Consider the following 25864-nt stretch of genomic DNA (forward strand, 5'->3'; position numbering starts at 1 on the left):
ATACATATGTTGTAAATGAAAGCTTATATAAAATAAAATATAGGCTGTCTGGGATTTGCTTTAAAAAAGAATTAAAAGGGGGACGTGGGTAGGGCACAGTAAAAATAAGGTTGGCCTTGTGTTGATTATCAAAACTAAATTATTGGTTTGTGGGAGTTCATCCTTCTAGTCTGTGTATTTTTTTTATATGATTGAAATTTTCCATAATAAAAATGATGCCAAAAGTAAAAAAAAAAAAAAAAAAAAACCACTATGGTCTACTCCTAGGAGTGTTATGGTATTCTGTTCTTCTCTAGCTAAATTTTTTTAATTGTTCGTTTTTCCCTTGATGTAAATTTGTACCAAAGAAGGAATACTTAGCATTTCAGAAGGTTCATCATGCTGAGTAAACTCAGAAATGCAAATCCTGTTCTAAAGTTGGCATCATTTTCTGGGGGTTCATCCCAAATTATAGTGGGTCACTTAAATGATAGTCTTGCCTCCAAGAAACTGTTAAAAAGAGTTGTAATGACTAAGGGGAGTCAGTCCCACCATTTTGTTCTCAGTGAGTCACTTATGTTTGCTCTCCTTTTCTCCACCAAACCGAGACTGCGCCTGCCTGACCCCAGACACAGGAAAGTCACCAGGTTAAACAAATCTGTTATTTGAGTGAAGCCAGGTGTGTTTCTTAATCAGACTTGAAAGCCATTGTTCAGGTTGTAAATGGTCAGTTGGTGTTCTCTAAGTGCTGTTGCAGAAAGCAAATAGAGCTTAGGGCAAAATGAGCACTCAGAATGAGTCTGGAGGAAAATACTCGATTTGTTTTTTTTTATACTCTAAGTCAAATTTTGCTGGAGCCTGAAAGAATTTCGCTTTGGATAGTTATCTCTAGTCCTGTGTTCATCTTTTTTAAAAACTGTTTTTAGAAATTCTCATAAACGTACACAGAAAGGCTTGACCAAACCCTAAGTCTCATTTCTCTCTCCTAGTTAAAAGGGAACATTGGTAAAGGAAATCCAGTAGCTGCAGGTAATCCGATTGTGTTTTATACATTATATTCTTTCCTCTGTTGTTTTAATAAACACATAATAAACAGAGCTTGGAATTTCTGAAACCACATCACAGCTAACCACAAGTTTATAGGACCAAAGGTCTCCCAGGCCAAGGACAGCCAGCCTGGAGTTGCATTTTTCCTTTGGATAAGTCAAGGATAAGTGGAATAGGTTATTATGAGAACGTTGTTATTAAAGCTATGCAGATTCGCATATGCTTTTTGTCTCTGACCTGAAGAAAAAATTGCCATGCATATATAAGATGTCTCCCCCTTTCCTATTGCCTTCTTTTCTTTCTTGTTACATATTATCAGAGTTACGTGTTGGGGGAAGTCTAGGTTTATCAGCTAAACACAGATGTTTATAATTTGCTATCGTAAAATGCTACTATAAAATATGAGCATACTTGGAAAGGAAAAGGTTCACAATTCTGTTTAGGTCTGTAGTGGTTTTTACATCTGCAAAATTCAATACTTCCTAAACATAGATAATCTATATGAATAAATATATATTCGACCATTAAAAGTGAGTCTTTTAACAGATTGTCATGGTTTCAGTTTCTGTATTTTGTGAAGTGGGCTTCTCATTTTCTTTTAGTGACTGATGTTGTTTGAATAATTTTCTACATAAATCAGTGGACACACATGAGTAGAAACATACTTGTGTTGGTGAAGTAAACTTTTCTTTGTCTTTTGGTGACCAGGTTGTTTTAATGATTTTTTTCTACACACATAGACATGTATCGCTTGAACTGTAAACAGACTCATGTGTGTCCAAAAAACAGCTGCCTGTGAATTGAATACACTTGAGAAGTTAGCATATGAATAGACAGAAAATCACTCAACTGGAGGTCTTTTGTGTAGCAATCTTAGCTGTCAAAAACACAACCCAGATCCTGAAAGTAAGCCAGCCTAGGTCCAGACTGTCACAATCATCTAATTCTCTCTCCCTGCCTCGTTTGTTCTTCAGTTCTCCATTCACAAACAGTCCACTTAAAAAAAAAAAAAAAAGTTCTAACAAACATAGATGCCTGATTTCCCAAACCACAGTCAACTCTAGCAGCAGTTAAAAAGAGGGTGGTTATTGCTTCAAGAAGTCAGAGCTCCATTAAGAAGTGGCAGCATGCAAAACGAATGCAAGGACAAGGTCGGCTGTAAAAGCTCTAAGTCATTAACAGAGGGATTCTAAATGTGCAGCTGCCCAAGGCCACTTAACGTGAATCCAAATATCCCTATAATACATTTTTTGTAGTCCCAGAGTAAAATAATTGGACCTAAATTACCTCAGGAAACAGATGTTTTCTTTAAAAAATAGTAGAGATGTGAATAATCTATTTTTGCAAACATTGATCTTTTAAGAATAAATTGTGTTTATCCTGAAAACTCTCTTAGGAAGAGCTGGTTGTTAATCACGTTGGATAAATGAAGTACGTATTACTGTAGAGAGTGGTTTAATAAATGAGAAATAGTCAAAGAGTGGTTGAACATGTATTGGTAATTGGGTAAAGAAATTAACCAGGTGGGACAGAAAATGTATGAGAGCATAAGAGGTGAGAGGGTAGAATCTGTCTTCCCCCCAATTATTTATTTATTTAATTAGATACTCTAAATTTATTAAAGCCTTTGAGAATCATTATATTTTTATCCTAAAGCTTATTCTAGGCATAACTTGAGTGAATACTTGTAAGTAGTGAATCAGTACAATGCATTTTTTTAGATTTCTTAATTACTGTGGGTGGCACTGGGTCTTCATTACTGTGCACAGACTTTCTCTAGTTGCAGTGAGTGGGACTGTTCTCTCTATTTATGGTGCATGGGCTTCCCAGTGTGGTTTCTTCTCTTGTTGCAGAGCACGGGCTCTAGGCGCGCGGGCTGAGTAATTGTAGCATTGCCCTGAGGCATGTGGAATCTTCCCAGACCAGGAATTAAACCCATGTGCCCTGCATGATAGGCCGATTCTCAACCACTGGGCTACCAGGGAAGTCCAGGACAGTGCATCTTTACCTGCAGTATTAAATATACGAAAATAATTGACATGTATTTCCCTTATCCACATTTCCTAAGATTACCTTAAGAACTGTTGTGAATACAAATACTTCTTGGAATTCGTACCTACTAGAGTATAGTGAACTATGTAACAGAAAGTGTAAAATTATATTTTCTGCAGCTTCATTTGGGCAGAAGCCCAATCTATTTCAGAAGTCTTGGGAGAAAGAAGTCTTTGATTATATACCGTCCTTTCTTCCCTAAGAGACTAGTAATCTCTATGGCATCAAGTTTCATAAATCCACGTATCACAACTTAAGCCAAAGGAACAGTTGCATTTCAGAAAATCATCTACTGATTTACATTTTTCCATTAATCACATCTGTGTAGTAATTTAAGATAGAAGTTACTTTATCCAGTTCTTTATGTTTGAAGAGTCACAGCCATTTGACTCAATCCTGAGGCAGCTACAGAACTGTCAGAGCTTCATCATGCCCTGTGCTTGGAGTGAAGTGGCATCAGAGTGCCTTGGGTTGTACATTTAGAGAAGGAGATGCGAATTTGGATTATTGCCTGCTGGCCCTGTTGGGCTTTGAGCTATCTGCTGTCTGAAAATAGCAACTTCAGTTCTTAACGGATCCAGCACTCTTTGATAGCCAGATTTTCATGGCACGTGCAGAGGAAGAGACAAGTTATTGATTTGCCATGTTTATGCCATGCTTAAAACGGTTCTCTACAGCAGATTGGGCAAAGCCATTTGTGCACTTAACTCTAGTCCCCATCTTTGGCAAAGACTAAAAGTTGTTTAAAAAGTAATTTGGGGGATGTTGCTAAATAGCAGGAACAATTGGATAAATGTCTGATTAAGTTTCCTTATTGTTACATTTGTCACATGTCATGCTAAAACCATAGTTTTAGTTTTAGTAGACTAAAAAGCATAGAGCATATTAAAACCATGCTCAGGTTATGGCCTTGGAACACAGGGAAGTGAGCACTTCAGTAAATATTAAACTCATTTCATTGGCCTCAGGAACTCTACACTATAGTCGTATGAGTAACTCAGTCTCAAAATAATGGACATTCTAAAGAGCTCTTTTGGTGTAAAATCTGTGCTTCCTGCTTAAGGTAACCATATGATTGTTACAAAAGAGGCAGATATAGTTCTGTTATTTCTGGCTTCAAGAATAGGTATCTCTAGACATCCTTTTGCTTCCTGATCCATGCCAACCTGATCCAAAAGCATTTTCTTTATTTTTAACTTTTCTCAGCTTGTGATTCAAGTTGAATAATAGGTCATGTTTCCTGGAGCCTAACTTTGATATTGTACCATTGTATTTTTCTCTTTTCCTTCTAACATGGCATTGTTCTAAAAATTAAACTTTTTTTTTAAAACACATTGATTTATTACTGTAACTTCAGGGTTAGGTTGTATGGAAGTTTATGTAAATAATGAAGATTTTAGTGGTATGTTAAAATGATATATCCAGAGACCCATAGATGTCAGAAATTCCGCTCCAGCAGTTTCCCTGAGGATTGGCAAGGAGACTGGAATCTGATTGAATTATCATCATCGTCATCATCATCATCATTACATTACTTAAAGCACACACCATGTAACTGGTACTATTCTCAGAGCTTTGCATATACACATTTAATCTTCATACCAACTCTATCAGTACTGTTATTGGATTGGCCAAAAAGTTCATTCAGGTCTTTCTGTACCATCTTACTGAAAACCCAAAGAAATTTTCTGGCCAACTCAGCAGTATCCTTTGTTTTACAAATGATGGAACTGACACATAGGTTAAGAAACGGCTCACGGTCACATAGCTAGTAAGTTACAGGGCAGTTTAGCTCCAGAGTCCACGCTTAGCACCCCTGCGCCACAAGCTGCTGCAGATCTGCAGATGAAGAGGTTCTAATAAAGGTGGATTGATGAGCGCAACTCAAGTTCCAGGTCAAAATGGGCCTTCTCACCCTCCACCTGCAAATCTAAATCTAAATAAGCAAACTCTATGTAGACACAGAGGTAGGAGAAGGAATAAGAAGAGAGGACAGAAATAGTCCAGGGGAGGAGCATCAGGGACTCCACAGGCTGCTTCCCCATAAGGCAGACAACAGAGCAGCCAACCATGCCGAGAGCCGCTGCCCTCACCTCGCTCTCCCCCAGTCCAATAAGTCCACCGTCAGCCCGGGGCACGGGGAACTTAATCGATGCTGGACGCCAGGGCTCCTACCATCAGAGACTGACAGCTGACTGTTAAGCACTGCTGGGCACTCTGTTTGCAGAGCCTGTTCACCTTGCTCCCCTCTCAGCTCCCATCTGTGAGGGCGGGTGCAGGACAAGTTGCAGCTAAAGGTTGGAGTGTCTAGGGCCAAGACAGCAGGAGATATCCAAGCCAGAGAACTAGGGCAAGCCAGCCTATAAGCCTCGAGCCCAGAGAAAGGTTGAGGAGGGAATCGCGAAGTCACATGGAGATGGGAAAATGGCAGCAAGACAGGTTGGAAACCTGTTTCATTTATCAGGAACCCCGCTGGCATTTCTGACTTCTTTTATAGGCAGCTGGGGCTCTAAATTAGAAGTCAGAAAGTCTAAGAATGTTTTATTTAATAGCATGCTCTCTTAGCTCACACCTCTTTGCCCAGCTGCTCCCAGGAAATATCGGGAATAAGGAGAAACAAAGTTCTTGATCAAATATTTTGCTAGCATTCAATGTAAAAGAATTGATAAAAAGTAATCAAAAGAAAATCTAAAAGGCAACAGAAGCAAAAATAAACAAGTGGGACTACATCAAGCTAAAAAGCTTCTACACAGCAAAGGAAACCATCAACAAAATGAAAAGGCAACCTACCAAATGGAAGAAGATATTTGCAAATCTTATAGCTCATAAGAGATTAACTTCTGAAATATATAAAGAACTGATACAACTCAGTAGCAAAGTAACTCACAAACAGTTCAATTAAAAAGTGGGCAGAGAATCTGAATAGACATTTTACAGAAGAAGGTATACAGATGGCCGACAAACACCTGCAAAGATGCTCAGCATCAGTGATCATCAGAGTCAGAGGAATCAAAGTGAAAGTCTCTCAGTCGTGTTCAACTCTTTGGGACCCCATGGACTAAAAAGTCCATGGAATTCTCTCGGCCAGAATACTGGAGTGGGTAGCCTATCCGTTCTGCAGGGGATCTTCCCAACCCAGGGATCTAACCGGGATCTCCCGCGTTGCAGATGGATTCTTTACCAGCTGAGCCACAAGGGAAGCCCAGTTATACTGGAGAGGGGTAGCCTATCCCTTCTCCAGCGGATCTTCCCGACCCAAGGATCAAACCGGGGTCTCCTGCATTGCAGGCAGATTCTTTACCAGTTGAGCCATCAGGGAAGCCCTTATCACTGATCATCAGGGAAATGCAAATCAAAACCACAGTGAGGTATTAACCCACACTGTTAGAATGGCCATCATCAAAAAGTCAGGACATAAGTGTTGGTGAGGATGTGGAGAAGAAGCATCCTTGCACACTGTTGTCAGTTGGTGCAGCCACTGTGGAAAACAGTACGGTGGTTCCTCAGAAAATTAAAAACAGAACTGCCAAGTGATCCAACAGGTCCACTTTTGGTTATGTATTCAAAGAAAACAAGAACACTAACTCTGCAAGAGATATACACTGCATTGTTCATTGCAGCCTTCTTTACAATAGTCAAGATATGAAAACAACCTGAGTGTTCATGGAAAGATGAATAGATAAGGAAAACAAGTGTGTGTGTATACATACACACACACAGTGGAATATTATTTAGCCATAAAAAGAAGTCTTGCTAGTGGACCTTGAGGGCATTATTCTAAGTGAAATAAGTCAGGCAGAGAAAGACAAATACTGCATGATCTCACTTAAATGTGAAATCTAAAACAAAGCAAAATAAACTCATAGATTAAAAAACAAACAAAAAAACAGATTGATGATTTCCGGAGGCAGGTGGTGGTGGTATGTGGGAGAAATGAATAAAGGGAGTCAAAATATAGGACTTTTGATTATAACATAAATAATCCATGGAGATGCAATGTACAGTATGACAACTAGAGTTAATAATTTTGTAGTGTGTATTTGAAAATCACTAAAAGAGTAAATCTTTAAAGTTCTCATTAAAAGCAAAATATCTTACATGTATGGGGACATATGTTAACTGGACCCACTCTGATCATTTTGCAGTATATACAAAAAGTGAATCATTATGTTGTACACCTGAAACTAACATAATGTGTTTCAATCATATCTCAAGGAAAAAAATAAAATCTACATGGAAGTGGCAGTTACTATATTCTAAATTATTTATCAAGTCTAAGGGTATCTCATTTTCTGCTGTCGTTGTTATATACTGCCTCTATGAAATTCACTAGTGTGAGGAAGAAATCGGCAGAGGAGGGAAGAGGACCTGCATCAGAGTGTGTGCGTGTACCACTCAGCCCGGAGCTGCTTGCCTCCCTCTGCTCCACCCGTCACCCCCCAGGCCAGTCTTCTACCATCAGCCTCTGCGTGCAGTTCAGATGTATCACCAGCCTCTTTCTGTCCTGATCCACACCCTGCCCCAACCTTTTTCTCTGTGTCTGACCACCAGCGGGCACTATCACTTACCAGCCTTGCCCAACAGCATACTTAGGCAGCCCTCCACTTGACGGATTAGGCCTGTTGCATGTTGGGTTGTCATCGTCGTTCAGTTGCCCAGTCATGTCTGACCCTTTCCGACCCCGTGGACTGCAGCACGCCAGGCCTCTCTGTCCCCCACCACCTCCTGAAGTTTGCCCGAGTTCATGTCCGTTGCATTGGTGATGCTGTCCAGCCATCTCACCCTCTGACGCCCTCTTCTCCTCCTGCCCTCAGTCTTTCCCAGTATCATGGACTTTTCCAGTGAGTCAGCTGTTTGCATCAGATGACCAAAATACTGGAGTTTCAACTTCAGTATCAGTCCTTCCAACATGTCAGGTTGCCAGTTAGCAAATGAAAACAGAGGACGCCTGTTACACTTGAACTTCAGATAAACAACAAGTTGTTGTTGTTTGTTTGTTTCTTTTTCTTTTTTTTTTTTTTAGTATAAGTAAGTCTCATGCAATATTTGGAGTTTACTTGTACTAAAAATTTATTCGTTCATCTGAAATTCACATGTAAGTGGATGTTTTGTTTTTTTCTGGAAACCCCAGTTGTATGTTCATTACATTTTGGCAAATTGAGATAGAAAGATGAAAGGGAAAAGAATATCCCAGAGAAAATGAAATAAAAAATGAGTTTAAAACCTCCCCTATATATAATATGAAGGATATGTGCAAGTTTCTTCCTTTTTTTAACCCCATCCTTGTATAATGTGCCTGGCCTCCCTGCAAAGACTGACACCAATGTCAAATGGTTTTTCTAACATTTACTGTTTTAATGAAGAAGATAAAACAAGTTATTCATTTAACTTTTGTTCTCTAAAATCTTGTGACTGTGTTTTAAACTGGGAAACCTGTTTGGAAAATTGCTTGGAAGACACAGAAGTTAAAATTAAAAAGTGCTCGTAGCTTATTTTCAAGGAAGAGTTTTCAGATCCCCCCTGAAAAGTACTTTGTTTCTCCAGCAATACATTTTGTTGTAAAATATGTTAATGACTTCTCTCCAGCTGAAGTTCTTTTTATTGAGATATTTTGACACTAAAAAGCATTAATGCCAGTGATGCTTAAAGCAAGTAATGCAGGCATCCACTAGAGAAATGAGGAAGCTACTCCTGATTTTTTTTTTTCCCATCTATAGCTCTGCTGCTCAAGTTTTCAACTGGTTGAGAATCTTTTCATTGGTGATGTGAGGGTGGATGCTGTCTGCAGAGTTTTCTTCTCAGGCCTGGCCTCTATCTTCCTCAGCACATTTTTAGCAACAGGTACAGACCTCATTCTGTGTACCACTCTCCTATGATCACCAGCCTTCAATACAGATTGTGACTTCCACATTTTCCAGAATTCTCTTGACAAAGAGTAGTGAAATGAAGGTATTTCCATGGGCCAGTAATTCATTCTCCCTGGGGTTTCTGTGCAAGGTTAAGAAGACATAATTACGGTTAGCAAAACAAAAAAAAAAATTACGGTTAGCATTGGTGGCATTTTTAAAATGTATACATTAACTCTCTTCTCTTGAAATTGGAAATCTAGAGAATTTTAGCATCTGAGAAAAAAATGAGTTAACCAGCTTCTTGTCATGATTGTTAATATTTTTCATTATTCAGCGTTCTAGCTTTGGATGCTTTTCAGAATTCCAGAAGTATTTTAAATGCACGTGTGTCAAATAAAAATAAAGGAGTTTTGAAGACTCTAGTTCTTTTTAATGTAGCTCTGTCATTATATGGCACGCACGTGAGTAAGAAAGGAAACTATCCCATTTTTAATTGCTGTAAACTATAATCATCTGACATAGATCTCTAGTTCAACTTAGGCCCCCCTTTTTTTTTTTTGAGGGGGTAATTTTAAAGTTGCTTGTTTGTCTCTATCCCTCACTTCTTATTTCTTATCAACTCTTTATTTTTCTAATTTAAAGCTATGATGTAGTTAACACTTTTACAGTTGCCTCCCTCCCCTCACCTCTAGCTTCCCAGGTAGCACAATAGTAAATAATACGCCTGCCAGTGCAGGAGACATGAGAGACTTGGGTTTGATCCCTGGGTTGGGAGCCTCCCCTGGAGAAGGAAATGGTAACCCACTCCATTCTTGCTTGGAAAATCCCTTGGACAGAGGAACCTGCCAGGCAACAGCCATGGGGTGGCAAAGAGCCGGACACGATTGAGTAACCAGCGTGCACATACACCCTCACCTCTAGGGCCTGGGTGCTTCCTTTGGTTATTCTTCAGCTTCTCTCTCTCCCCATGAGCTAAATATCTTCCTCACCCATTGTTTGTACTATATTTCCTTACTATTCCCACTTACTTTTACATCTCTCCACACAGTTTCTTAGATGTTTTTGCTTTTTACCCTCTAACGTGTTCCTGCTTGGAGTTGTATGGGTGATAATTCTTGGGATCTTCAACCTGGTGGCATATTCTGGGACTCGCTCCCCTTCCCTTGGAGACAGAAACATGAAAAATCAGCAGTGTGTCCGGCCCTTCCCCCTTCTTAAACCAGAGAGCTCCTGTAACCCGACCACCCTCCCCATTCCACTTCTTGTACACATGAAGTCTCTCTGGTCCTGTTGAATTCTCCCCTTTACTTCAAGACTCAGTTTCCTTTTACCGTCTTTGCGTCTTTTCTGATGTACCTGGGAAACTGTTCTCATGCTGCCTCTATGACGGGCGTGTGTCTTTATTATTTGAGTTCTCACGCTCTTAGAATTCAGCTCCATTCAACAACCATGAGGTTTGCTTGCTTGTTTGTTTTTTAGGGAACTGGTACAATACCTGGGATAAAATGCTTAGAATCCAGGGGGCAAGAGAAGGAGGTGGCAACAAATGCTGCATTAGAGTCATTTTGTTCTGTTATATATTTGTTGCTGACATAGCTGTTTCCTCCTATTACACTGTGAGTGTCAACAGGATAAAGATCATGTCTTATCTTTTTCTTTCCCCTCCAGGGGAAGACCCTGACTGATGGACTAGAATCGAATGTGTTGTGTGTATGAAGTGTATTTTGTTCTTCTTTTGCTCTGCATACCATAACATACCAAGCCCTTGCCTGTTATCCCACAGCAAACACAGGGTGAAAATGCAGCCTTCTAACTGCCAGTTTGGTGCCCTGGCCATGACACTGTGTAGTTGGAATGTTCCAGTAGTAATGACCACCGCTGCAGGAGGATGCACTAAGTTTGTTCTTGGTTTTTAATCATAAAGTAGGTAATACATGCACTTAATACCATATTCAAAGAAAGTCTCCCTCCTAACCCATTATTAGAGATCCCTGTTCCCCTCCAGAGGCAACCACTGTTTTAAGTTCTTTGTGTATACCTTAAGTTGTTTTCTGCATATAAAAACACATACTTTCCTATGTGTCTTTATGTACATACATACTCTTTTTTTTTAATTTATTCATTAAAAAAAATAAAATTTATTTATTTTTTAATTGAAGGGTAATTGCTTTACAGAATTTTGTTTTCTGTCAAACTCCAACACGAATCAGTCATCAGTATACATATATCCCCTCCCTTTTGAGCCTCCTTCCCACCCATCTCAAATGCTTCTCCTTTTCACTTTATAATGTGTCTTGAAGATAATTTCAATCTGTATATGAAGAGCTGCCTTTTTCCTTCTTATAAAAAAAATTGATGTATATGTGCTGCTCCAGATGTGTACTGTATTTATTTAAGTAGACTCTTACTGATAGATCTTTGGATAACTTCTGATCTTTTGATCTTATACTCATTGTTGCAGTGTATAATCTCACATGTCATTTCATGCATGTATAAATATTAACTGTAGGATAAATTTCTACAAGTGGAATGACAGGATCATAGGTGTGTGCATTTTAAGTCACGATAGGAATTGCCAAATACCCCCTAGACAAGATGTTGCAACGTAGATGCTCATCAACAGGGTCGTTCCCCCACACCCTCTCTGACATACTTTGTCAACTGACTTTTAAAATCCTTTCCTATTAGAGAAAGACATCTTCTTGTAGTTTTCATTTGTATTTCTTTTTTGAGTGTAGTGACTCAGTTGTCAGAAATAGCCACAAAAGATAGAATAATTGAATCTTTGATTTTATGTAGCTGTCTCCACATTTAAAACTTGAAATTCTGACACATAGGTTGGCTTGGCAAAAAAAAAAAAAAAAATGTTCATTCAGGTTTTTGTGTACCATCTTACAGAAAAACCTGAAAGAATGTTTTGGCCAACCCAATACGTACCAGCTGTGTACCTTTGCCAAGAAACTGAAGCTGTATTTATCTCCATTTTCTCCTATGCAAAATGAAAATGTATATAACCCTAAGAAAAGAAAAAACTCTAGCTATTATAATAGTGAGACACCATTCATTAGAAGATGCATCTCAAACTGAGAAATGCTAAAATGTAAAGGAGAAATGTGCAGTTAAGAATCAGTGAAATTTGCTTGTACCCTGCATCGTAGGGTTGTCCTGAAGATGAAAAGCATTTGGAATAGCACCCAGAGGCACATAATAAGTGCTCAAAAAATGTCCACTATTGTTCTTGCAGTAAAATCATAATTAACAGAATATCAGCTCCACCACTAGTACTAAACATATAGTACATTCTCAATAAATAACTGCTGCTGTAATTATTTTTATTATTAATGCAAAATTTATTGTTAGAATGTAATCAGGGATTTTGTTGGTTTTGTTCAATGATGTTTCTCCTCCATCGGAAACAGTGCTGGCCTATGGCAGGTGCTCTATAAATGCATGTTGATTGAAGAAATTAATCTACTGCCTCCTCCAAAGCTTCAGCAGAATTGTATGTAGAAATCTTCATTTTTTCTGAGTAGCAGCATTTGGGGATCTTAGGGTTCTGTGGTTTGGGCTCTTCTCTCCGCACTCCACCACCCCCCCACCCCCCCCCCCCCCCCCCCCCCCGCAGCCACCTCCATACTCACTGAAACTCCTAGACCTTATTAAAAAACACCTGCTTTAATTCCAGAAATAGCAGAGCCCTATGGAGCTCAGTGTAAACACTTAAAAACCTGTATTTATAAAGCTAAAAACTTTGAATAGAAAGAATTCTTCAGAATATTGTTAGTATAATTTTTTTTTTCTAAACAATAGTCAGACTATTGTTCAGTTGAAAAAAAAAGAAATAGCTTTATATAATCTGTACATGATTCTAGGGCTTCCCAGGTGGCGCTAGTGGTAAAGAACCTGCTTGCCAGTGCAGGAGACATAAGAGATGTGGGTTCAATCCCTGGGTTGGGAAGATCCCCTGGAGAAGGAAATGGCAACCCACTCCAATGTTCTTGCCTGGAGAATCCCATGGACAGAGGAGCCTGGTAGGCTATAATCCATGGGGTCGCAAAAGAGTCAAACACGACTGAAGCAATTTAGCACATACATGATTCTAATAAGAACTAATAAGGTTTGTGTAAGTCCTACATTTTTAGAGTTTGCATTGTCAAACCATGGTATAGTCATCCTTCAGTTTCCATGGGGCATTGATTCCAGGACAGCCCCCTCGCCCAAGGGTAACAAAATTCACAGATGCTCAAGTCCCTGATACAAGATAATAGTATTTGTATATAACCTACACACATCCTCCCATGTACTTTAAATCATCTCTAGGTTGCTTATAATACCTTGATGTTCAGTTGCTAAGTGATGTCCAACTCTTTGTGACCCCATGAACTGCAGCATGCCAGGCTTCCCTGTCCTTCACCGTCTCCTGGAGTTTGCTCAAAGTCAAGTCCATTGAGTTAGTGATGCCATACAACCATCTTATCCTCTGTTGCCCCCATTTCCTCTTGCCTCCAATCTTTCCCAGCATTGGGGTCTTTTCCAGTGAGTCAGCTCTTCACAATCAGGTAGCCAAAGTATTGGAGCATCAGTTCTTCCAATGAATATTCAGGTTTGATTTCCTTTAGGATTGATTGGTTTGATCTTGCTGCCCAAGGGACTTTCAAGAGTCTTCTCCAGCACCAGAGGTCAAAACCATCAATTCTTCAGCACTCAGCCTTCTCACTCCAACTCTCACATCTGTACATGACTAGTGGAAGAAACATAGCTTTGACTATATGGACCTTTCTTGGCAAAGTAATGCCTCTACTTTTTAATACCCTGTCTAGGTTTGTCATAGCTTTTCTTCCAGGGAGCAAGCGTCTTTTAATCTCATGGCAGTAGTCACTGTCTGCAATGATTCTGGATCCCAAGAAAATGAAATCTGTCACTGTTTCCACTTTTTCCCTATCTATTTGCCCTAAAGTGATGGGACCAGATGCCATGATCTTTGTTTTTTGAACATTGAGTTTTAAGCCAGCTTTTTCACTCTCCTTTTTCACCTTCATCGAGTGGCTCTTTAGTTCCTCTTCACTTTCTGCCATTGAAGTGATATTATTTGCATATCTGAGGTTATTGATATTTCTCCTGGCAGTCTTCATTCCAGCTTGTGAGTCATGCAGCCTGGCATTTCACGTGCTGTACTCTGCATATAATACCTAATACAATGTAAATTCTGTGGAAATAATTGCTCTGTGTGTGTGAGCTCAGTTGTGCCCAACTCTTTGCAACCCCATGGACTGTAGCCTGCCAGGCTCCTCCATCCATGGAATTTTCCAAGCAAGGATACTGGAGCAGATTGCCATTTCCTTCTCCAGGAATCTTCCTGACTCAGGGATTGAACCCAGGTCTTTTACATCTCCTGCATTGACAGGCAGGTTCTTTATCACTAGCACCATCTATGAAATACAGGAGATATGGAATATAGACTTCAAGTGTGTGTATGTGTCTTATAAATATTTGTGGGGTATGTGTGTTTAAGTGTGTAGAGAGAGGTGCATGTGTGATATGATGAAAATATAAGCTCTAGCTAATATCAAGGTTGGGCTTCCCAGATGGCACAATGGTTGAGAACCTGCCTGCCAATGTAGGAGATGCAAAGAGGCATGGGTTCGATCCCTGGGTCGGGAAGATCCCCAGAGAAGGAAATGGCCCCCTCCAGTGTTCTTGCCTGGAAAATCCCATGGACAGAGCAGCCTGGTGGGCTATAATCCATGGGGTCACAAAGTGTCAGATGCAACTGAGCACGCAAGCAATATCAAGGTTAGCTTGAATAACTTAATTCTCTACAAATAGCCAATTTCTGGGTAATTGTTCCCACCTTAGAAGTGACCTTAAAATTCCTTGAATGGCTTCAACGGTACTCAAAAATTAAATGTGGATGTTTTTACCTTAAATTTAGTTGAGTGTTTGAGTGACAGTTGGGTTGAAAATCCAGCTATCTCTTAAATCAGCAGAGCCTGGCCCTGCTCTCGGGCCCTTAGTGAAGGAAAGAGGGCCTCTTGCTCTTGTATGAGCATCTTGGTGTAGATGGAGGTCAATCCCATGGGTTATAAAAGTCCCTTTTTATCACAGCCCCATTTGCTGATGGGTTTATCTGACTTTAGAGTCGCTTACCTTTCACTTACTTGAAGAAGATAAGGTCAAAACCTGAAAGTTTGCTCTGAAAAATTGAGGCAAACCTGGTTTCTCCTGCTGAAATGCTGTCACAATCTATAGTGAGGTTAGAACAACAGAAGAGAACTGCTACTGAGTTGTCACTGAGTTCGCGCCACCGAAGGTCAGCAGCTGCCGAGGCTTCAGGTCCTTCGGTGATGCCTCTCTGCCTGATGACTGAGTTCAGCTTCTCTTTTTGGACTTGATAGGTGTAAACATCCACCAGTCTTCACTTCAGTTGTAATATGCAAATATACTCATTTTAATTAAGACATGGTTTTAATTCAGGGATGAGGACGCTTTTTCAGATTAAGTATTTATGATGACAAATTCTGAAGATGGAACACACATGTATTTTAAAATGTCCCTTAAGAATTGCAAAACCCTTGTCTAAGGATATAATTTGCTGATTTTCAGGTAATAGGTTCATAGTGTAATACACACATGTTAGTTTGTTGATCTCTTCCAGGGTTTCCCCTCACCTCCCCTGGTCTCCCCTGCAGGATGCTCCTCGTTTGTGTCTCTGACGAAGGTAGCTCTCGCCCATTCACAGTAGTGTTCTATTCCTTGCATGCCCGTGGATGCTCCCAGGAACCTGAGCATCCATGCAGCAGGCTCCAAGGCATCTCCTTTTGAATCATCCCTTAAACTCACCACATCCTGGACTGGATTTACCCCCTCCCTCCACTCCACACCCAGCACTCCTCCTCTGTGTTTACCACCTTGACAAATGCCAACAGGTCATCCTGGCTCCGCAGCCACAGTCCAGGATGGCGTCCCTGGCCTCTTCCCTCCCCCTTTACCCACCACCTTTGCCTGGACAGATTTTCCCAGATCTCCTCCTGTGCTTTATCTAGATCTGACCATGGTCTTCATTGCAGACACCCTCATGGGGGCCTCTGACAGTTCTCGCCTGAGTTTCTTCACCTGCCTCAGACTGATTTCCCTGTTTGCATTCTCACTGTGCTCTCAAACCCCAATCTGTTCTTCTACTGCTTTCTTTTTTCACCTGGTTGGTTGATTGTGTTTTTTAAATTTAATAGCAGATTGTTTATTTTTCTGTCACAGTGTAGTTGTTTGCGACTATAGTTGTGTGATTGTAGTTGTGTAGCTGTACAGTTGTCATGTCAGTTTCTGCTGTAGCGCAAAGTGAAACGGCTGCACATACACTTTTTCCTAAGATCCTTTTCCCATATAGGTCATTACGAAGTATTGAGTAGAGTTCCCTGTGCTGTACAGTAGATCCTTATTGGTTTTCTGTTTATACATAGCCATGTATATATGGGGCTTCCCAGCTGGCTCAGTGGTAGAGAATTCGCCTGCCAGTGCAGGAGACAGGAGATGCAGGTTTGATCCCTGGGTCGGGAAGATCCCCTGGAGAAGGAAATGGCAACCCACTCCAGTATTCTTGCCTGGGGAATCCCGTGGACAGAGGAGCCTAGTGGGCTACATGCATTGGATCCCACAAAGTCAGACACGACTGAGCACACACGCACACAGTGTATGTATGCAGTTCCCAATTTGATGGGGATATTTATGAAATACAGTTCAGAGTGTGTTCATCCCCTGCATGAAATACTTCCACAGCCCTGAGTCACTTACAGAACAAAGCCCCAGAGAGATGGCTAAGGCCCTTTCTGGCTGGTTGCTCCTTCCTTTTACCTCATTCTCCGGCTCTCCCAGGGCCAACAGAATTACATGCCTCTCCCAGGTACCCCACGCTCCTTCTGCCCCCCGTGTCTCTATACTCCCTGTTTTCCATTTCTGGGAGCTGCTCCTCTTTCATTTCCCTGCTGTATCTTTCCTCTTCCAAACTCAAATCCAGTCACCTCCTCCAGGAAGCCATCCTTGTCTTCTTCCCTCTCCACCTGCTCCCCCAGCCTCTTGGTCCTTCTGTCTGCCCTGGATGACTGAACTTGTTGAGGACAGAGTTTGTGTCTGTGAGGTCTGCAGCCCTGAAGGACTAGGGATGGCTGACACACAGAAGATGTTTAATAAATGGTAATTTAAGAGATGAACATAATGTTTTTTCAAGGTCTGATTGTCTCATACTCTTGGCTGTGTATCTCTGAAGCATCTATATCTGTGCACGCATGGGAAATTTGTAAGCTTGTATGGACAAGCAGTGATCCCACTGGATTTCTGTATTTCATATTTAAGATTTATCTTTTCTGTTCCCAGTTATGCTACCTTTATATAAAATTAAGGAGAATGGTTTGAAAGCAGGGTTTGCTTTCTTCTGTGGCTGAGTAGAGTGTACAAGGGTGTGTTGACTCTTCCACACCCAAGGTTTACAAATTTGATGGCAAATTAGAATAATGGGGGTGCTTTAAAATGTGCTAATGCTTGCATCCCACTTGTCTGCACAACTTGGGGGTGTGTCTGTGTGTTACATTGCTTCCAAATGTTCTATGTGAGTGTAATTGGCTTCATTATAAAGTTATGCATTCCCATCTCAGCTGAGCTCTCAGTCTTAGCCTTTTCTATATCAGCAGTCAGCTCCCTTTCTCATTTCTCTTGGCACGTATCCTAAGCCTTTATAACTTTTCTGAATCCTCCTGTCTCACCACTACCTGTGACATGTACACACGTTCACACACACACACACACACCACACACACACACAGCCCAGTCACGAACTGGTCTTCTGTTAATATTGCTCAAACAGAAGACCCAAGTCTACAATTTTGATTTGCTAGTTTTACCCACATTGTACTTAATTTGATAATGTGACATATCCCTAAGGATCCTAATTGACTTATTGGATATTTTATTTAAAGTAATGTTGTGAATAACTCAACTCATGCTGACTTAAACGAAGAGACAATTTATATGTATAATTTATCGGCTTCCTTAATTGAACTGTCAAGGTAGATTTTTGCATTAAGCCAGGTTTGATTCAGAACTCACATGGAGTCACCAGTAGCAATCTCTGCTCTGTCACTTGGCAGGGTTTGATGTATCAGCCATCCTCAAGCTCCCCGCCTTGGAGTGAGCAAAGTGGCTGTGGCCAGCCCCCTCCTCACACCACCTAATATAAGGAAGAGAGAAAGCCACTCTCCTGAAACATCCAGCTGAAGTTCCACCAAACCTGATCAGTTTGAATTGTATGTTCTTCCCTGACTTGGGGTCAGTGTGTTTATGGACTGAAGCCAGTCAGCGTTCTTACCCTGGGAGGCAGGGGATGTTGTTAACTCACTCAGACCACATTGGCTGCAGCGTGAGAGATGAAGGGGCCAATGAATTCCCCAAGGAGTAAAGAATGGATGCAGCTAGGGCAAACAACAAATGTTCACAGTCCCTGCATTATCATAATGTAGTCTGTCTTTAAGGATTTCATCCACATTTGAGCAATGTATATTTAATTTGAAGTTTCATACATGTGGATATAGTAAAATTGCTGGGTCATATTGGACCATTTCGATTTTCTAGTGAAGCGAATGCCAAAACAGTTATAATATGCTCTGTTTTTATAAACAATATAGGAAATCACTCTCTGTCATTTGAATTTATGAGTTTAATTTTTTTACAAATAATAAAATTGTTCCACTAAATATTAGAATTGTGGTAAAATAGAGTCTGAAGTTATTGTTCGTTCAGTCAGTCACTCAGTCATGTCTGACTCTTTGCAACCCCATAGACTGCAGCACGCCAGGCTTCCCTGTCCTTCGCCATCTCCCAGAGCTTGCTCAAACTCATGTCCATTGAGTTGGTGATGTCATCCAACCATCTCATCCTCTGTCATCCCCTTCTCCTTATGCCCTCAGTCTGAAGAACCAACTTCAAATCAGTGCTTCATCACTTGATGTTGGATACATTATTCTGTCTGATCACTAATTTTGTTAACTGCTAGATGTAGATACAAGCAATACTTGTCTTATTTATCTCATAGAGTTATTGTATCAAATGAGGTGATACATGTTAAACCATATAATAAAAAACAAATTGTTATTTATTTCACTGTTTCATCAGGTTGAGTTTACCTGACCAAAGAAAGTATCATTATAATTAAAATATTATTCTCTTTTACTGACACATTGCCTTCATTACTTAAAGCCTGTTTTGTTTTTATTTTCTGGCTTTATCTGAGGCTTCAGCGTGGCTTATATAAAAGTACATAATACATTTTAGAACAGAATAAGAAGAGTTGTGCTGTCTGCCCATAAAGTCTGAGTCATGGCTCCAGTTGAGAATAAGAGCCTGGGCTTCTGGGAAGCAAAGGCAAATAGATAAACAGCTAAATGCACAGCTTTCATTTTGTAATAACGGAAAGTATATCACTCAGGAGGAGTGACACCCTTTCTTAGGGCAAATCTCTAAATAGAATATACCCCATCAATCTTCCTGTTAAGGGGCATTGAACAGCATAATGGGCTATTGTACCATCAAATTTATAAAACCCAGTAAGCTTTCAAACTGTTTTGGACAGTTTTCAAAAGAGAACACTGAAGCCTGGGTTTTAATAGGCCATTTATTAGCTGTGTGACATAAGCAGTTTGCTAAACTTCTCTGAGCCTCAACTTTCTCATCTCTGTAATGGAGATTAAAAAATAATACCTACCCCCATGGGATTATTACAAGAAATAAAAAAGAGAGTGTATGTTGAAGAGATTGATACAGTGCTCCAAATGTTGTGCTTAATAAACATTAAAAAATAAATCCACCAGTAAACTTGTATTGCTATAATTAGATATCTTTTAAAGACTATCAGCAGTGAGGTAATTTTATGGCAGTTAAAGCATCCATGTGATTGGATACGAGAAAGTATCACCAGGGCCCTGCAACTAGATAAAAATCTAACCAACTTGAAATCTAAAGGAGAGAAGTGAAAATAATTGTTCAATTCTCTCTGTAAACTGATAGTTTCTGTTATATGTATATTTTCGAAGTAAGTCATTTTAGTATAGCACTGAGGCACTCCGGGATAGCATAACAGTGAAAAGCCTGTGCTGTGAAGGGCCAAAGAGCTAACTAATATGTGTGAACCCAAAGTAGACTTCATAATTCACACTTTGACTGACAGTACCTGCCTTAGAATGCTGCTTAGATGTGTGTTGCCATATTAGCATATCACAGCCTAGTTGTTGTGGTCCAGCCATTCCTCTGTATAATCAGTATTGTCTTGCAGGATGCTAACTCTAGTTTACCATTTCCCCCACCCCACCCCCAAAAAAGAACAAGGAGAAAAAAATAAATTGTACTGATAACTGTAGATATAATCCAAAATAAGGTTACTTAGATTATTTTACATGCTAATACATTGGCAGTAGATGGTTTTTACCTTTATCCCTTAAATAGTCAAAGTAATAGGGTATATATTTAGAAGCATTAATGTTAGCACTGAGAGGAATTGTTAAGGTCAAATTAATAAGCAGTTCCTTCTTTTTTCTTTCTTTTTAATTTTGATATGAAAACTATGGCCCACAGAGGTTACGTGCCCTGGCAGTTAGCTAATTAATGATAAAACTACACCTTACAGTGAGATTTGCCAATTCCTAGTCTGAGAGGCCTTTCACCTCACCACAAGGTGCTTTGGAGATTTGGGGGCATCATTGTATACTTTTGTTTGTAGCTATTACTGATTTTCAATATTTGCTTTCTACAGAATAAGAGCTTCCTTATTTCTAATTACTCTGGAATTCATACCTTCAGTGAACTCCACATTGTAGCAAACTGGACTTAACAGTTTAAGCCCTTCAGGTCTATGTGCAGTTGATTTGTGAATGTGACTTTGCAGGTTTTAGTTTTAGCTTTTTATCAGTTTTAGTGGTACAGTATCATAACACACCAACTGTTTTCAGATTACCTAGGCCTCTTTGGGATTTGTATGGAAGGAAGCAACTGTGGTGGCCTTCTTGGCTTTTCTTCTAGTAGAAGGTCAGAGAATTGGCCAAGCTAGTTGGTAAGCCTTCGGTTCCCTGGCAGACCTCTCCATAGCCCAAGGAATTCAGTGGTTAGGGCTGAGAGAGGACAGTGTGACAGAAATCTCCAGTGCCAAGACAGCAAGGACCTGCCACCAGAAGTAAACTTGGTTTCTCTGTTATAAGCTATCAGTCCTCTTCCCCCTGGGTTGCCCTCTGCAATAGCTGCCTGCCTCAGTGGACTGAAAAAGAGTGTGTTCTCAAAGACTACCTAGCCATACAAAGTCGCGCTTATGACTGTACAGAGTTCAAAAAGCAGTTTCAAAATGGCATATTCAGTATGATGCAATGTTAGGTATCAGCGCTTCTGAATTGTCTACCTTTTATATAATATGATTTCTCTAAGAGGAGTAAAAGGAGTAAATATCCCTTTCCTTTCAGAAGTCTTTGACTGGGCTGGAGAAAATTTGGATGCCTCTAGATTTTTCAGACTCTTGATTTTTTTTTTTTATCTGTATTATCTGCTTTAAATATAAATACTACTGAATTTTGGAACTACCAATGGAGGACAGACACTGTCTTTGAGGGCGTTTATCTCAATAACTTGTAGTTCTAGAAGGATATACCATTTCTGTATCAGTTTAATTTCCACTTTCTTATTGGCCCTTTTTGATGGAGTGATGTTGTATGTGTTGATCACAACTATTTTCTTTTTTTTTTCCTAATGGAGAGCAATTTATTCACTATATGCATAAGTTAACTTTAAAAAAGGTCACAACTATTTTCCATTCAGCTATCACCATGCATCTTCATTACTTTGGTGTGGTCCACGCTGTTCTGTATGGAACAGAAAGTCACCATAAATAAGTCAAAAGGAGCTTGACAAACCACCCAATATTCAAGTTTTAGTAGACGTCAAACAGAGAAACATTACATGGGAGGGAATTACTCAGAAAGGTAAATGTTCAACTTTCCTGACACTGAAAAATTTTAATGAAAACTAGATGGCTACTCTAAAATGTTTTTGATCAGTTCAGACTGTTTAGTTCTTTACATTAAAGTTTCATTGATTTGAGGTAGTTTCCAGGGAGACTAGATACTGAATTAGTCATATCCTGAACTAAGAAAGTATAGACACCTCTCTGTTTAACATGTACTCATACATAATGTTACTTTAGTTACTAATTCAGCCTACAAAATAGTCATAATGTATGCAAGGTCCAAATTAGTGAAAAATATTTATTTTTAAATAAGGGAATATTTAGTTAAAATAATAATGGATAATAAATACATAAACTTGAAAGCTTATTACCTTCAAGTAATCTCAACTGATTTCAAAGAATTAGACAAATTCAGTATTCCAAGGAGGAGTATCTTTGATTCATTTTATGAGTAGATAAGAGTGACATATTTTCTAAGACATCAATAAGACTTTAAAAAGGAAATGTGGTTATTTAACCACAGAACAATTCTTAACCTAGCCAGTAATTAAAGTAGTACAAATTTAAATTATAATAAAGTATTATTTTCAACCATAAAATTATGAAGACTTTTAAATAGAGACTACCAAGTGCTGAATGAGAATATAAATTTTAGAGCCCTAAAATTTGTATCATTTAGCTCAGCAATTCTGCTTCTGAAAATTATTCCAAGGAAATATTTAAGACAGAAACACCACTTTTCACAAAAATGTTCACTGTATTATTAATGATAATAGGAAAGAGAGAGAAAAAAAACTCAAACATTTGCCATTAAGGAAATTAATTATATAAGTAAATCATAATATATAATTGCAGTGGAATAATACCCAGCTGATAACTATTATTTACACAGAATTTATAACAATGTAAGAAATGGTCATATTATTAAGGGAAAGATGGTAACAGAATTTTACATAACTTTGCATGTTAGTCCTGGTTTAAAGCAATGAAATACTGAAAATAGAAATATAAAAAATTAAAAACTCTCCTAAGTACTGCAATTCTATTCAGGGTCTTAATTATGTAAATATGCATAATCACTTCTTTTTCCATTATTGCTACAAAAGTTAAAGTAGGCTGTTCTCTTTCCAAATTATCTCACATGTCAGGCTATGAAGGTCATAATATAATTTTTATCTTTAGGTGAAAATATCTTTAGATAACACATTTAAGTTTTCCAAATATTTTTATTTCCATTAGCCTTTTAAATTTGTGGTTTTCAACAAATTTAAATATCTCACTTTGCTGCATAACTCTTTTGGAAGGAGTATACATTTCCTGGAATTTTCTTCTTGCCTGCACATCTGTCTACCTCCTCTAAATTCTAGAAAATTAGAATTCCGAGATGGTATTTCAGTGGCTATTATATATATTTGTTTTAATTTTTTTTCCTAGTCCTGCAGTGCATGGGGATTATTTAACATTTTCTAAGCACACATGATCCATTTACAAAAACAAAGCACCTTGTGTTTCTGTAGTTATTTTTATGTAAAGCTATTAAAGGAACAGGAAACATCTTTCGACCACCTTTCTGCCTACAACTGCCCCCAAAATAGTCATTAGTATTAAACATAACAGAGACTAAAATTGTTTCCCATAGATCCATGGAGAAAGGCTGCAAAGTAATACTAAAGCATTTGGGGTTATTTGTAATAAAGCCTGTGCGAGAGAAGCAAGACGCCAGCTCACGTGGCAGGCAGACAGTGGCAGCTGCTGTGTCGCTACGTGGCACCGTCCCATCCCAAATCAAGTGGGAAATGGATGCTGTTTGACAGATACTGTCATCAGTGCAAACATTATTAAAATAATGAAAAAACTTCTGAATTTCTTTTTTGCTAACCTTAAGGACAGACTCTCTGGTTGTTGGGGTTTTCCCAGCTCTAATGCTGGAGGGCTCCAGCGACGAATGCCCACGCCAGATTTTGTATCCCGCCAAGCCTGAGCTGCGACTTTTTATCCCAGTGGGACAGTGCAGCTATGTTCTTGGCATTTTCTGCCTATTACCAGTTAGGGTCTGTGAACAGCATCTCCATTTGTGAGAACCTCATTGTGGAGAGCACGCAGTGGTCTTTTCATTTTGATTGATGGTTCTAGTTCTGCACCATCTGGCTTCTGATAGGCTGCATTAATCATATTCTGAACTAAGAAAGTGTAGACACGTCTGTTTAATATGTACCCATACATAATGTAACATTAGTTATTCATTCAGCTTGCAAAACAGAGTCATAATGTATGCAAGGTCTTTATATAGTAAAGCATAAATATTAATATGCGACCCATTAATGCTGTTTTTACTTGTGCTAACCTCCCACTAGTACATTTGTTTGTGAAGATTGAGGAATTAAGAGAAAGAAGGCCATGTGCACATTTACATGAACATATATATGTTTTGCTGATGTCACCTATGAATTTAGAGCACTGCGTGCTTATAGTACTTATCTTGCCCGTATTTACTTTGTATATCTCTCTAACTGCTTCTTAAAATGCAGGTTAAATGCAGGCTGCAACACAGATTCACTTTTTCTCCTGTGAACTGCTTGCATCCAATGTAGGTCATCCATTTGCTGGGATCGCTGGGATTGTATGTGGCCCGCTCTGCTGTGCTGCCTCCGGCGGGGCCCACCTTTGACACATTCTGTCTCCTGCTGTGTCATAACATCGAAGGGAAGAAGAGAGAGGCTAGAAATTCTCAAGTCTGAGGAAGTTGTTCCAGATTCCAGACTATCGTACTTCTCAGTAGCTTAAATTTGGTTTTAGAAATTTGCTAGGCCCTTTCCAGTGAAGAGAGATTCAGTGTGCATTAATCATAATCGTTTCAGCACCTCAAGGAGAAAGGGTAAAAGAGGATTAAATTCTCTTGGGAAGTTCCCTTGTACACAGTTGCAAGAGCATATTTCTTAAGGTAGCAAATTAAAACCATAACTTTAAAACACATTTTGTGTTTTATTAATTACATTTTATCCTAACAGCACCGTATTCCTCAGTGGTTACGTCTTCTTAATGTGTGCCTTAAATTCTAAGGATGTATTTTAATGAATCCTACTCCTAAAGAAAGAGTGAAGGTTAAAGCTTCTTAAAGCTTCAACTTGGGTTGTATGCAAAGTTCAACCCCAACTCTTAACAGGGCTCAGTCCTGGAAGAATACATGGAACACAAGGCTGATACTGTGTTTTTTTTGTTGAGAAAGACGTAAACTGCAATTTCTGTTTGAAATGTCATTTCATTGAGGTTTAATGTGTCACGTGAGCACTGTGAGCAATACCAGTAGCAATTGTATAAGATGTAATCCATGGGTCCAAATGGATATCCAAAGGGTTTATGATATTAAGGTAACATTATCTATAAAGCTAAAAAAAAATAGTTTTTAAGACTTAAAGCAGTAACATAAAATATTCATCTCATCTGTTTCTTATTTTAAAGCTCTTTTAAGCTATTTCTTCCAGCAATTTACATCCCATTATTACTTAATTCATTCCATTAATTGATTTCAAAAGATACACTCAACTGCCAAGAACACTGCATTGAAAAACTAGAGAGTAGAAAATCTGTGATAAACAGATCTATGACCATGAGAACACCGATGTAGTTCTAGGAATTTGTGAAAAACTCTGATTTTGCTAAAGGAAAGGCAGGATTCATATCTTGGCAGTGCCACTCGGCTAGCTGAACAGTATTGAAAATGGGTTCAAACTGGCCAGCCTATTTTCAGTATTTACATCCCATTATTTCTTAATTCATTCTATTAATTGATTTTTAAAAATACACTCAACTACTAAGAACACTGCATTGAAAAACTAGAGAGTAGAAAATATATAATTATCCTTCTCATACATAATAGTCTCACTGAGCTTTTTATCTGAAAAAGAAATATCTTTAATTCAAACCTGATTTATTAAACATGGTTTGTGAG

At 39.1% G+C, this 25864-nt stretch overlaps 1 protein-coding gene across 7 annotated transcripts in view; it reads left to right on the plus strand.

The window, feature by feature from the left end:
* Positions 1–25864, plus strand: part of CDKAL1 (CDK5 regulatory subunit associated protein 1 like 1) — a 603129-nt gene that overhangs the window by 495833 nt on the left and 81432 nt on the right. The window contains exon 14 of one of the 7 annotated variants that reach the window (XM_020875789.2): positions 24507–24710. The exons of the other annotated variants lie outside the window; for them this stretch is intronic. Within the exon in view, the coding sequence (XP_020731448.2) occupies positions 24507–24653 (147 nt within the window). The 3' untranslated portion in view covers positions 24654–24710. Of the gene's footprint in view, positions 1–24506; positions 24711–25864 lie in introns of those variants that run through there. 7 annotated transcript variants of the gene reach the window in all.

This window comes from Odocoileus virginianus, chromosome 27, assembly GCF_023699985.2.
Source record: "Odocoileus virginianus isolate 20LAN1187 ecotype Illinois chromosome 27, Ovbor_1.2, whole genome shotgun sequence".
NCBI lineage: Eukaryota > Metazoa > Chordata > Mammalia > Artiodactyla > Cervidae > Odocoileus > Odocoileus virginianus.